This window comes from Schistocerca americana, chromosome 4 (assembly GCF_021461395.2).
Source record: "Schistocerca americana isolate TAMUIC-IGC-003095 chromosome 4, iqSchAmer2.1, whole genome shotgun sequence".
NCBI classification, from domain to species: Eukaryota; Metazoa; Arthropoda; class Insecta; order Orthoptera; family Acrididae; genus Schistocerca; species Schistocerca americana.
In genome coordinates, this window is record NC_060122.1 from 606516625 (window position 1) to 606531377 (window position 14753).

At 36.2% G+C, this 14753-nt stretch overlaps 1 protein-coding gene across 3 annotated transcripts in view; it reads right to left on the reverse strand.

Moving 5' to 3' along the window:
- The window catches only part of LOC124612448, a 76843-nt gene that overhangs the window by 3063 nt on the left and 59027 nt on the right, over positions 1 to 14753 (reverse strand). For all 3 annotated transcript variants that reach the window (XM_047140669.1, XM_047140668.1, XM_047140670.1), the window contains one exon: positions 8321 to 8456. In XM_047140669.1, coding sequence (XP_046996625.1) covers positions 8321 to 8456 — 136 coding nt within the window. The remainder of the gene's footprint in view (positions 1 to 8320; positions 8457 to 14753) is intronic.

Consider the following 14753-nt stretch of genomic DNA (forward strand, 5'->3'; position numbering starts at 1 on the left):
CACCATAATGGTGGAGTCTTTGTCCATGAGAAGGATAATGAGGTCTGAATTGGTTTTCACATTACAGATCGTTGTGTATGTCATAGGAGTGATGTTGGACTCAGTAGAGAGGAATTTAGGAAAGGAGGATCATGCCAGGTTAGAACTGAGGGATTACTGAATGCTTACCAAGGGATTACAGGGTGGAAGGGGAGGTAGGTCACGGTTGGAAACAGGTCGAAACTGTTTCAAACAAAGTTCTGTGTAAGGAACTTCCTGGCAGATTAAAACTGTATGACAGACCAAGACTCGAACTCAGAACATTTGCCTTTCACGGTGTAATGTAACGGACTACTGAAACTATCGATACCATCGACTGGCGAGCTATGCGGTGTCGTGAATCGACATGAAAGAACAATTATATTAATATAAAATTACAGTGAACTTAAACTGAAATATTATCATTTTATTACAAAAACTAATAATTTGCACGACAATCGTATTATGTATTGCTGTAGAAATATTTGAGAACTCTATTCAATTTTCATACTGTTTTCATAAGTGTATACGTGTGATGTATAAAATATCTATGCTCAATTCATGTTGGCAAAACTGTGTACATTGTAAGGTCTTTGATTGTTAATGCAGAAACAGTTTTTGCCGGGTGAGACTAAGGGACTGTAACGTTTTGGTGAGTCTAAGAGACAGTGAGTCTTGAGAAGTCGTGAGAAACGGACGATGTTGGAAGAGCTTATATTGGTGAACTACTGATTGTTATGAAGATGATATTACGAAAATAAATAATATGGAAAGCTTTAAACAGTATCAGTTCTTACGTAGCATGTTACAAACCCAAGGACCCATTGTAATAACAATTACAACAAATCCAGAAGTTGCCCCTAGACAATGAGTAAGCAACAACGAGTATTCAAGGTAAAGTAATTAAATTATTTCATATTCGTACTGTGAAGTTATTTTCTCTTGTGAAATATTTAAGTCTCTCATGCTCTGTTAATAGAGTCAACAGACTGACAGTGACGTGTGGTCCACTATTGAAACCAGGAAGACCACACAGGTTTTTGAACAGGTGTCATAATTTGATATAAAATAATTGATGATATTTAATATTTGTTCCCTGGACGAGGGAGGTAACATTACATATGGGGACTCTTTGTCTGGGATTTAAATCGCATTGTTTGGACTGATACTTGTTCTATGTTCACAGGTAACAATACGTACAGTAACAGTAAATCAGCCAATAAAGAGGAAGAGCACAATGAATCCAATGAAGAAGGCAAATAACATTTAATAAAGGACAGAAGCAATTACGCAACAACAAAATTAGGCCTACACTTTACGGTGGGCAAGAGACCACACGGAAAACAAGATAAGTGCATATACTGGTTTGTTCATATTATTGACCTTTTTAGACGTATTTTGTCGGTTAATAAGTTTCAAAATTTCTTGCTTTAAAATGAAAATAACAGAGGATCTTCCAAACAATCAAGGGGGGGATGCAAAATCGAATGCAAGTGGCGATGTTAGTACCAGTATAGGAATGGTGAATACATGATCAAAAATTGACGTTGAAGAATTAGATAAATCAACGATGTTGCGATTACTATTAAAACAAAATTCTGAATTGAAGAATGCAATTGAAAATAAAGTGTCTGATTTAAAATCCGAATTGTTAGAAAATTCAAAACGCGTAGAAGAAAAACTTGTGAAAGAAAATAGCCAATTGGCTCAGAAATTCTTTAAAGTAAGTGAAGGTATCAGATCTGACATGGAATTAATGAAAAACAGTTTAGAAGAACGTGCAAATAACATTGAAGATAGGGTGGGGGATGTAGAAGATACGCTCAATAAAGTCAAACTAACAATCAAACGGTAAGCGGAAGAAACTGCGAAAAATTTCGAAGTATTTGCAAATGAAAGAAAAATTAAAAGAGGGGAAATGATTACCAGAATTGACTTGCATACGAAAAATTTCGATGGCAAATTGTCAATGCTTGAAAACAAAGTTACGGAAAAAGTAAAGACTGCTGAGCATAATGTAGATTGTTGTAACACTGTAATTACAGACAATGAGCATGAGGTAGCACGGTTACAGAAACAATAAACTGAAATTCGGGATAATTTTGCCATGAAATTAGTGGCGACTTCATTTAACGGACTTTGGCCAGGTGCTAACATGCGTAATTTTCCAGCGGACGGAAAATTACACCCAGTTGACTCCATTAGAAATTGTCGTGACAATTTTTTGCATGAAATGAGTGACACTGTAAAAATTAAGTTCATTAAAAATTTTCTTGATGGTGAAGCTTTGACGTGGACGAATTTATCCGCCACTCCAAATGTAACATACAGTCAATTTGAAAAAAAGCTTTTTGAATAAATTTTTCTCAGAATCAGTTCAGGCTAAAATTAAAAGTGATTTCCTTGATGGATCTAATTATAAAGAATAAGATGGCACAATGAAGGAATTTTGCGAGAAACAGTTATGAAAATTGGCACATTTCGACAGACCTTTTGATGAATTAGCACAAATAGATGCACTAAGACAAAGATTACCAAACAGACTTCAGTAGGACTTAGTTTATGGGCCAGACGACTCTGTTGAACAATTTTTGAATTATGTGGAAAAATTAGCTCGGGCTTTGGAGAGAAACAAAAGGTTTAGTGGACATCATTATGAACAAAATCATGGGGGGGTGAAATCAAAATTTCAATAGTGGGAATAATTCTAGGAGAGAGCATGGGAATTATCGAAATAATTATAATGGGAACAATCAAAATTATCAGCAAAATCGACATGGTAACTATCAGGGAAATTCCAATAGGCAAGAGAATGGCAATTGGAGGTGAAATGAGAACAGGGAAAGCAATAATTATGGTGGGAACGGGAATAGACAATGGGAAAATTCAGAGAGAAGACAAGACGGGAATGTGCAAGGGCGGTTAAACTAGGAGCCATCCCGATCAGGGCCTGTCAGTTTGGGACGAACAGATATAACTTTAGAAATCAGGCTATGAGAAACCAAAGTAGGCATATACATAATAATTACGGAAAAAGACAGATTGTTAATACAAGTAGGGCACCTGAAGTTGTTAAGAGACCATTTGATAAACAATTTTGGCAGCAAATAAGTGATAGGGGGGCAAGCAAAAATAATTGTAGACACATTAGTAATGAGGAATCAGAAATCAGTGGGAATGTAATGAAGAATTTGTTTATGGAGGAAGAAAATGTTGTGAGAGGTGATGTCGGGGGTTGTTCCTATGTTAATAATACTAACGACACCTATGATACTTATGGAATTAATGCATTAATGTATTCTGATAAAATGTAGTAAATAGTGATCTGAATTATGTGGAGAGTTCTGTGAGTGAGAATGAGAATCAAGTATTGAATAATAGAGTTGTAAAATTGAAGGAAGAAGATTGTGTTGATGGTGCGAGAGATAATGTTGAAGTGGTTGATGTTAGGGAAGTTGAGTCATGTGTTGAGGTATTGAAGGATTCTGAGGAAGAGGCTGTTGAAGGTAGAGATGTTATGGATTATGGAAGTGAGATGAAAGTTTTTGTTGTGGTTAAGGATGATGCAGATGTGGGTATCAGGGAGGAGGGTAATAATAATGAAAGCAATTATTCAGTACAAGAGGATCAGGATGCAGTCATGGTGGTCAATAAATCATCAGTAATCAAGGGGATAGATGTTGAGAATGAGGAGGTAATTATTAACATGGAAAACAAGGAACAGAGACTTATTTGTAGACTGTGGAATAGGCTTATCGAGGGTAATAAAAATAATATGTTTTGGAGGCAATTATTAGAAATTTGCAAGAAGGTTTATCCTGTTTGGTGGGAGAAAGCAAAAGTAGATGTGAAATGTAAAGAATTGCTTATGGTGAATGGTATAAGTAATGTGTCTAATTATATTTGTGAGGAGAATCCTGATTGTCTTCTGCATAACGTGAAGACGGAAAATAGTTTGGCTAATATTAAACAAAATGATGATCTGAATTTTAAAAATATGGAAGATGATTTGTTGCATGAGGATGTTGATGAACAGGAGAGTGAAATTATAGATAGCCCATATATAAAAATTTTGTATTAATGATTGGACGGGTTGTTGTCTGATACACACAGGGAGTCCCATATCAGGAATCAGTGAAAAGTTAAGAGATAGAGTAAATAGAAACCACGAGTTTGCAGAATTGCCAAAAATAGAGGGTTAAAATTAAGGGGGAAACAGGAAGATTCAGTAAAACAGTAAAATGTCAGATACTTTTGTCTTTCAAAGTTGGAGATGTGATCATTGAACAGGGTTATCTTGTCATTACGGAGCTGAGTGAAGATAAAATTCTGGGCATGGACTGGATAGTGAAAGTGGATATGGGATTTGACTGGGGAAGCAAAACTGTCATACTTGTGCATCCTACAGATAAAGATAAGAGGTGTAAAGTGCAGTAATAGACATAATCAAATCACGGGGTAGATTATTCTTATGATGGGGGATATTTAGATTGTTTTGGATAGCAGACTTCTGATGATGTGGATTATCAAAGGTTAGTAGAAAATAAAATTGCAGAAGCAGGGAATTTAACCAAAGAACAGCAGTCATATCTGTCAGAGCTTAGGTTACAGTTTTAATCTGGAATTTTGCCAGTCAATTTGGAATATTGTACATATTTATGGTTTACAGAATGAATATCTTATGCTCTTGTCCTTCATAATGAATGCTAACTTGAAAGATTTTATTCATGCTCATGGCTTTTGGAAGTATCATTTTAATTGTAATACAGATAATTATGTTAATATGCACTTATTGCAATATTTGATTTTTGGAGGTCATTCGACCCACTTTATAAATTTACTGATCTATTCACCCTTGTGCTATGTATCTGTGTTCTGGCAGAAAGCTTATATGTTTACTGTATAATCTAGCATAGTGTCACATTTGCACTATTGATTATGCTTATGAACTCTTAACTATTGTATTGCTTAGTATTTGACAACTTTGTCATGTTCAGTTAACTGTGGAAGTTTGAAACACACTATTCAGCGATGTGGCGTCATAACTGATCACTAATCATATTCTGTTTGACATGTGCTCTATGCACCTAGGTCAGGTGTACACTTATGAACCAGGGATATAAATATTAATTGTATGATAAACTTAGCTGAACTATGCTTTTGAACCACATATACATTTTGCTCATTATGTATTTTCTTGTTGAGCCATAACAAACAGTACATGAAATGCTAAGTATGTCAATTGACATCGTAGTCCGTGTTGAAGCACATCTTATGTTACCACAATCACTCACAAGTGTTACAAGGCATCATATAATTTGGAAATGGATATTTAAATTTATTATTATCTAACTTAACAGAAGTATTGCATTTGAATTGGAGAGGTATAACAGTAGGTGAGATTTTTCAGTGGTAAACCTTTTCATTAGTGAATCTATTTTACATTGTAATTAACTTTCTATAAGCTTTATGCTACTTTATATTCCAAAATTTTAGAGTTGTGATGTTTTTGCTGTACCACTGAGACATCTCATTCAAACGTATGTTGTTACTGATAATGGATCAGTGATACTCAAACATTTAAGCAATACTGAAAGACAATGGAAACAAGCAATACTGAAAGACAATGGAAACAAACTATATGAGAGTGAAATGTACACTCTTGACATTCGAAACCTGAAATCAATCGTATACTCAACATAATACTTAACAATTACTGTGAACTTATAAATATGGATATACCAATCATCTGCTTACATATATATTGATCTGTAGTCTTACACATGACATTAGAGCAAGGTTGAAAAATTGTATTGCCTTTGAACAAAATTTTGAAACATTTGAAATCCTGTAGTCACAAGTTGTGAATAACTATTCTTTGTCAAGATTTTACATGCCATGATTAACATTTGGAAGAAAAGGCACCAGTAGTGTATGAACTCTATGTTACCTTGTTTGTATACAATATGATAACACAATTCAAATACCTATTACTATGTGAGAAACCATAAGAAATATTCAGGCTGAGGTCGTAACGATGTAATTTTGCTGATGATACGTTATACAAAGACACTGAAAATGTGATATTTGCTGTATCATTTGCCATTCTTGTGAAACAATTTGAGTACAGGGATTATTCTCCGGAACTGATATGAAGGTTGTGGAGAGAATTGCATGGTCAGCTCAGAGTTGTTGGACAGTGTATGATACTTGTGGAACAGGTGACTCATACACACTAAACACATTTTCTCACTGGTGGAGTGAACTTTTGTTGTGACTTATGGGCTATGGCATAGTTATGTGACTACTGGAGGAAGTGACTGGTGTAATCTGTTCATACTGCAAACTGTGCGACAGGAGGTATGAGGGTTTGGAAACTGCAATTAAGTTTGTGTGAACCGGTGTTCATACACACATATGGTGATGCTAAACCAGTATCGGCAAGTTGTGAATACTATGTGGTTCTCACGGAGACGCATCGACCTTGTGGACATTGGTACAGGTTGGACTATTGCTCACATTCTGTCATTACGGCATGGAACGGTTGATGGGTGTGTGCTGGTGGCAGAGAAAAGAAGACTTGACACTTTACTTGTTCATTATACATTTTTTTTTTTGTCTGTGAAGCATGGACCTTGAATAAGAAGAAGGATGCTACACACTGTAAATAACTACACATTACATAACATTACATACTACCTATGCCATAAGTTTAGGGGAGTTTTATATATGTTTGATTACCATTTCTTTGCATTTTAGGATTAGTGATGTGTTTGCTATTTTGTTGTATATCATAGAAAACTGAATTGACCAAGCAATTACTATACTCTGATTTACACATATGAGAACACAATGAGATGTTTGTGTGGTTGGACCCTAGAATCTCCACACAATTACTTACTGCTAAGCTACTTCGACAGAAATCTGTTGGTAGATACACACAAGATCTGATGAGGAAAAGTTATGAGAATCCCAGGACTGAATGGATAAAGGATGTAGGGTAGCGTGTAAGAACGTACTATAAACACATAAATTTGTAAAATATTGATAGTGATGTAGTTTATTTCTCTTCAATTTGTACATTGTAAGCTATCACATGTTAGGATTAGGTAATTTTGATGCACTCTTGTTGCTCGTAAAGCATTATTCTTTAGGTTAGAGAAATGATGTGTTAGGGAGTTATATTTTGTCTTATACGCTTTAATAGAAATAACTGGACTTTATAAACAATAGTGATCCACTACTACAAACCAAATCAAGCTGCAACCTACACTATTATTTATACCCTCTGATACAAGAGATGTCTGGGTTAACATGTTCCCATTGCACTGTCAGCTCTGATTTTGAATAATTACACATCTTTGAGGAAAGTTTGTTACTACTGAAGATGACTGGGTTAACATGCTCCCACTGCACTGTCACTTCAGGATTCGCACTTTTAGCTATTTTATATTACACGGTGAAAAATTTGACGTGAGAAGGCTGATACAGATTTAATTGATGTGAATTCCATATGCTTAAACTATTAAATTTATATTTTATGATTAATAATAACTGCTAAAAATCTTTGCACATTTGTTTATGTAAATATGTAAGTCAAATTTCGTAATCGAACCCAGACTGGCAGAGAACAACCATCCTAGGTGAGATACCATTGTAAATATGTGTCATTAATTAAGTGTCATACGATTCCAGGATAATTACCATTGTACATAAATATACAACCTGACAGATGAGGAGTGAGACTCAAGAGGAGAAGATTGGCGGGCACAAGATGACATTTGAAGAGAATTGTTAGTATATGTGTAGAAAGGTCAGTAGTTCGTTGCATTGCATGTCTGTAGAGATCTCGTGCGAAATTCTTTCACACGAAATCTCGAGGGGTGTATGTAATGTAGTGGACTACTGAAACTATTGATACCATCGGCTCGCGAGCTATGCGGTGCCATGAATCGACATGAAAGAACAATTATATTAATATAAAATTACAGTGAACTTAACCTGGAATATCATCACTTTATTATAAAAAATCCACAATTGAAATTTCAGCATTTGACCATTTACAACTGCAAATGTATACTTCGTAAATAAAGAATTTTAACAATTGATGGTGACATCAACGTATTTTAAAAAGTTTTATATGACTGTTAACCTCAGCCATGAAAATATAATCAATACTGCTTCCACCAGTACCATTGGTGATGGTGGTGGGCAGTAATTGGAGTAGGTAAAGGAAATGAATAGGAGTAGGATGAAGAGATAAATTTCAACAAGTATGCAATCATAAAACTGATAAACTTACCTCTACGAAAGGATACAGTGACTCCTGGCTTGTTGAATCAAAATATCTATCAACATCAAAATGTAGTTTATATCGTCCACTACATAGCTCTAAATCCTGCAGGAAGTTACTGAATCGACCATCTTCATCAGTATATCTGCAAGAGTTTAAAGATAAATGTGTACTCTAGTCACATTAAAAAACATAGTATGTAAGTTTTAATGAAACAGGCAGAAAAAAATGCATCATACTGATGATATGTCAAACACAAATTAATTTAAACACACTGAGAAAATTTGCAATAGTCAAGCACTGGAACAAGTAAAATGGACAAAAGAAAAGGAATGCAGTTGAACAAATCTGACCTACACTCATGCGTGAAAACATTATGACCACTCCCTGCTGTGACACTGAATGCCCCATATTGGCACTGTAGGCACCTGACATGGTGAGGAAAGTAAATAGATAGAACACGATCTAATGGGGAATCATTCTGGTGACGATAGTGGCTGGAAACGGGAAAATTTGCTGACATAAGAAAACCTGACATAGGGTAAAATGGAACAATGGAAAGTCCTGCATGAAACAACAATTATATGGAAAAGACAAATTGTTAGTCACCAAATAGAGGCAGTGTTAAGTCGCAGATAGACCCAAAGAAAAAGAATTGCGATGCGCTTTTGTAAGCCAGTCATAGCACATGTCACATGATCTCGCCACCCGATGACAGCGGATATTCAGAGCATAGGACACGTGATGTAGTCAGCCAACAGCAACATCACTGTTAAGTAGCACGAACACGGAAAGTTAATAGTTTAAATTAATATACATAGTGTTGCTACAAGACAAGCAAAGCTTTCACATATAATATTGGTCTCTAAGGTTAATAAGCTGCAAGAGAAGCTAAGCTTTCGCATATAATGTTGATCTTTTTCGCGTGTATTACACTTTAAGATATATCACGTGAATGTGCCAGTAAAATTTTTGATAATGACATAAATGTCTGATCTTCTGGGTTCGAAATTCTTCTAAATGGCTCGTCACCAAAAAGTTGATTTTTAAATGAGAGTCAAACGCTCTGTGATTTAATAAATTCAAGGTACATTCTTGCATATAGTTAACTTACGTAAAAGGATATTTACTTTGAAAGTAACACTTTTCAAACCACTACTCACAATATTTTCCTGCGACCTGCTGGAAATAGGTTAGTTTCAGCAGTTGCCAGAGAGTGCAGGTAACAAGCGACATCATGCTTGTGGAGCTATCATGATGTAGGAAGCCCGTATATGCGTATGTGTAAAACACTGAAAGATCATACATAAAAGAAACAAGACATGATACTCCAAGAGCATCGGAATTTCGTGAACCATATTAAAATGTGCACATTTAAAGTGCATACTTAAAGTGCACATTCGTATGTCCACATTTCCAATGAAGTAGACCTCGACCTGATATTAAGCTTTTCAGTGTGGCTTTCGGAATGTAAATTTTCTTGGAGCACCAGTACTGTATATCACGTTTGGTTCTTTATTATGGCATAATGCCATACGTGCTAGAAAATGAAAACGTGTGCTTGAAATGCAGCGAACAGTTGAAACTACCCAGTACTGTGGAATTAACCCTCTAACGGTAAGGTTGGGGTTGGATCCGACCCAGCGAATCTGTTTTGTTTATAACTCCCCTCTCCCTTTTCTGAGAGCGCTGTGGTTATAGCTACCATATCAGCCAGTCATCCCGAGAATGCCGAGGAGGCCACGTCAGTCTGGTGAGTGACCTGCAGCTACCCTCTCTATCCGAAACCTACATTACCTGCGCTCGGGTTGGATCTGACCCCACCTTACTGTTTACGTCACACTTATTAGTTTCTTTTGTGGGGAGGATCAACCCCATATTGATGTTTATATTACATCTAAGTTTTATTTTCTCTTCGAGAATCTTACTAAAATGGCGAATCAACTCCTTACAACTCCTGAGGAGATATACAACGAGTTTCTCCGACAGGAGGCTGAGTCAGAGGATGGCAACAATATCGATGCAGAAAACTGTTCAGAAACCGAGGATGATGTATTATCTAATACTGATGACATGATGTATTTCACTGTGCAGCAGGAGCAGCCGAGTTTGATAATTCTCAGTCAGATGTAGATGACGAGAGAAATATTGAGCTAAGTAAAGACTTAGAGACAATATGGACCAACACACCATCCATTCAAAATTTTCGAGGACACCAGCGTCAAATATTATTACTCATCTCCCTGGCCCACGTGGGGAAACAAGGGGGGGTCACTAGTGAATTGGAAAATTTTTATTAATTATAGATTCGAAAATTATGGAAAAAATTGTTTTGTACGCAAATCTTGAAATTGAGAAATCTAGGCAAAAGTACAATACGGTCCAGTGGGTTCATTCACCAACAGAGAGCGTTGAAATAAGGTGTCCTAAAAAATTCTATGCTCAGTGTAGATGAGATGTTCTCAGCAATCTATGGACCTCCGGTATTCCGTTGCACTAAGTGCAAGAAAAGGTTTGCATTTCTTCTAGAAAACCTCCGCTTCGATGATAAAGCCACCAGAGAGGCCAGAAAATCAACGACAAATTTGCGACTTTCAGAGAAGTGTGGGACATGTTTGAATTTAACAGTGAAAAAAATTATAGTCCATCTGAATATGTGACAGTAGATGAGACTTGAGTTTTCGGGGTGCCTGTCCATTCCATGGAAACCTGACAAATATTGGTTGAAAATAATGTCACTATGCGACGCAAGGACATTCTATTTTTTGCGTGGCATTCCATACACTGGAAAGGACAACAGAATAAAGAGGAGACCTGGAGATTTGCCTTTACCTGCCCAGTATGTTTTGCGCCTGACGGAATCTATCAGGGGTTCTAATAGAAACATTTCAGCGGACAATTGGTTCTCCTCACTGGAGGTGACTGACGCCCTCCTCCAAAAGACATTGAGGAGGAACAAACCGCAAATACCACCATCAATGCTGCTTTCCACTCCAGTAGGCTCTTCAACATTGATGTATCAGGACGACAAAACTTTGGTGTCATTTACCCCAAAGAAAAAGAAAAACGTTTTACTGGTATCGTCTATGCTCTTCTCTGGAGAGATAAATGAAAAATCAAATAAGCCTGAAATTGTGGAGTTCTACAATCTAACTAAAGGAGGGGTCGATGTATTAGATATGCTTTGCCACAGCAGGACCACAAAAAGAAAATTGAGAAGATGGCCCATGCGGTACTTTTATGCTATTTAAGACATCGCTGCTATAAATAGTTTTATCATTTCCAAAAGCAATAGCAGAATGGACAGCTTTTCAAATGACGCAAGTATATCATTTCTCAAAAATCTTGTGCTCTCTTTGACAAAACCTATTATGGGAAAGAGGTTGAATAACACACATCTTCCCCGTGAGCTCCATTCGTCTATTGGAAAACTTTTGAAAAAAGAACCAATCAAATTAGACAAGCCTGCCTAAGCACAGCCACTAAAGAAAAGAAGATGTGATTTTTGTGACGGATCAAAAGATAGGAAGGGGAATGCTTTTCGTAGTAAGTGTAAAGTGTAATCGTTCTATATGTGGGGAGCATAAAGTTATTATATGCCCTGACTTTAAAGAAACTGAGATGTGATAAATTGTGCCAAATACGTATTTTCAGGGCTGTATGTGATCGTTTCTAGGATAACATTATACATTTATTATTTGTTCCTATTACATTATGTGTACAAAGACATTTATTATGGAGAACTTTATATTTCGAAACTGCTGACACTATAATTATTTTCTACAATTAGTAAGAGATGTTTCTCATTTAGTTACTATCTTTAGAATTTCTAAAGCACTCAAGTTCCCAGTTGATGACTGAATCTATTGATTTTTACCATGTTTTCAATAATTTTATAGAGAATATTTCTATTAAGTATTTTTTTGTGATCAAGCTCCTATTTTTTTCCAAAGTACTTTATATTCTTACTTATTGACTGTAAAATGAAATTTAAAAAAAAAAACTTGTTGTTACAACAAATATTATATGCGTTTAATTGATAATAAAACTTTTTCCCATTATTCATTTTTTATTTTACCCCAAAAAATCGATATTTGGAGGGTGGGGTCTGATCCAACCCCACCTTACCATTTATGTCAGGAAACTTCACCTTACCGTTAGAGGGTTAAACATTTCGTTTCAAATACATTGACTGCCTCTGCGGAAAAGGTTAATAAAAGTCAAATTTCATTAGCAAACAGAGAAAAATAACTTCATTGTCCCGCAAGGCGATTAATGCTCGACTGTCAGGAAGGGGAAATAAAACAAAATCTGAAACTAATGACATATTTTAGCCCTCCGCAATTATGTGAATGTATTTTAATTCACTTGATAGCTCCCTGTCACAGATATCCATTTTGTTGTCATTTGATGCGAGAGTAAACGAAGGGGAAACAGCAAAATCACTAAATGTAAACACAGGTCACGTGGAGACTACCCACTATAACTTGGACTGCTCTGCACAACGGCCCCGGATCTACGATATTTGCGAACCTGGTCAATACCAAAAAAATCGAATTTTCAAAAACATGTCCATCTTGTAGTGCACATCTTTCTGAAAAGTCTGAAACATAACACGTGTGTTCGAGGAAATGCAAGACATATTATTTGGTCTTAAGTATGTCAAAGTGCAGTGCCACGCCTCTTCATATAGCATTCTTCTACCACAAATCACTATATTTTGCTCTGTGGAATTGAAACGTGTATATTTTGTAATGGATGCCATCAAACTATATTCAGGACAGTGGAAATTGAAATGTCCTGTGGTGCCTCTCCTGCTCCCAGTCGGCCGGTTTGACCTGGGCCTCTTTTTTTTTTTTCTCACAATTAATAGCCGATGGGATTATTTGTAATCGGGAGAACAAGAACTCTTCAGAAAATTTGAACTCTTTATTGCCTGTTAGCTAATAACTTGCTGTTTTGTCTGAAATAAAATTAAATATAGAATACATAAAACCAATAAAGACAAGAGATAAGCAAGAAATTACACATTTCTTCAATCCTTAGTTCATAGCACTTTTTTCCTCTCTAATCTTGCCACAGCTTTACATGGCGCGCTTTCCTTTCTGCGAAAGAATCTATTACCTCAAAGTTCGTCAAACGTTTTGCTACATGAAAAATCGGAAAGTCGTTGTCTAATACTGAAAAAGCTGTTAACACAAATAATACCCAAGACTGGTGTGGTTTCTCGATCTGATTAAGACTATTTTGTCACTGTTTGCTAGATAAAACAAAATAGGCCTTTGTAATATGGTAGCAATTTTGTAACACACAGCAAATAAATGAGACTGTTCTGGCACAAATGCCCATTTTTATAACACGACAGAATATAATTCAGTAAGTACCAATATCAAATGCCTATTAGGCCTATTACAAGCAAAAAGCTTTATGTTAGGAAATAGTTTCACATTTCATTCATACGCACCAGTTTCTCAAGCACGAGATGGAAAAGTAGTATTAAAAATTTTTTGTACAAATTTGGAATCGTCTTTTTCTTCCATAATTTGTTTTATGTCCCCATTTCTTCTCCTTCCCCATTGTAACAAACAATCTTGTCATCACAAATTCTGTAGCTATTCGTGCCATTGTCAAAATTTGTTTGTCGATTAACTTCACTAACCCTGCCGGAATCACAGGTTTAGTTATCCCGCGATTATTTTCCAGTTAGGCGTTATACGTGTTCGTACAACACATTACTCCCAGAATAGAACTTAAGCGGCTGCCATCCGGGGACTGCACTACTCGTCCTTACTAGTGTAGTGATCTGGTCAAAAATTTTCTGTCAAAATTTCATTTTCTTGGATACACCGAGAAGATAATACGTAATCTTTCTTACCTGTTATTCCTGTCAGTCAATTATTTCCATTCAGGTAGTGTGAATCTATGGATTTCGCTAGTAATTGTAACAACACTGATCATTCGTAAACCCAATCAACCACATAATCAGACAGTGAGTAGTATTCATCCGTTTGGCTTTACTCCGCTCAGTTCGTATAGCCCTACCCCCTTTTGTCTGCAGAAAGTTTATTTCTAGATGTGAAGAGGATTCTCCTGTCAGAGACATCACGTATACTATGCATGCATTTAAAAATCAACTTATGATTCATTCAGAAATCAACTTAAAAGTGTTCAAAAATGTTCAAAAACCAACAGGGAAGCGTTTCAAAATCATATTAATAATCGATAGACAAACATGCGCTGGATGGTAGGCACTTTGTGAAACAAGTTTTTTCCCGCCTTAAGAATATGAATTTGGCGCCCCCTTTTTGCGGTAGCATCTAACTGCTTGCTGCGACTGCTTGCACAGCCAACAGCCACATTTCTGTAGCCAGAAGCGGGAGACTCTACTACTCAAACGCGACTCAACTGCACATGCGCCCACTTGTAACTGCTAAAACAAATC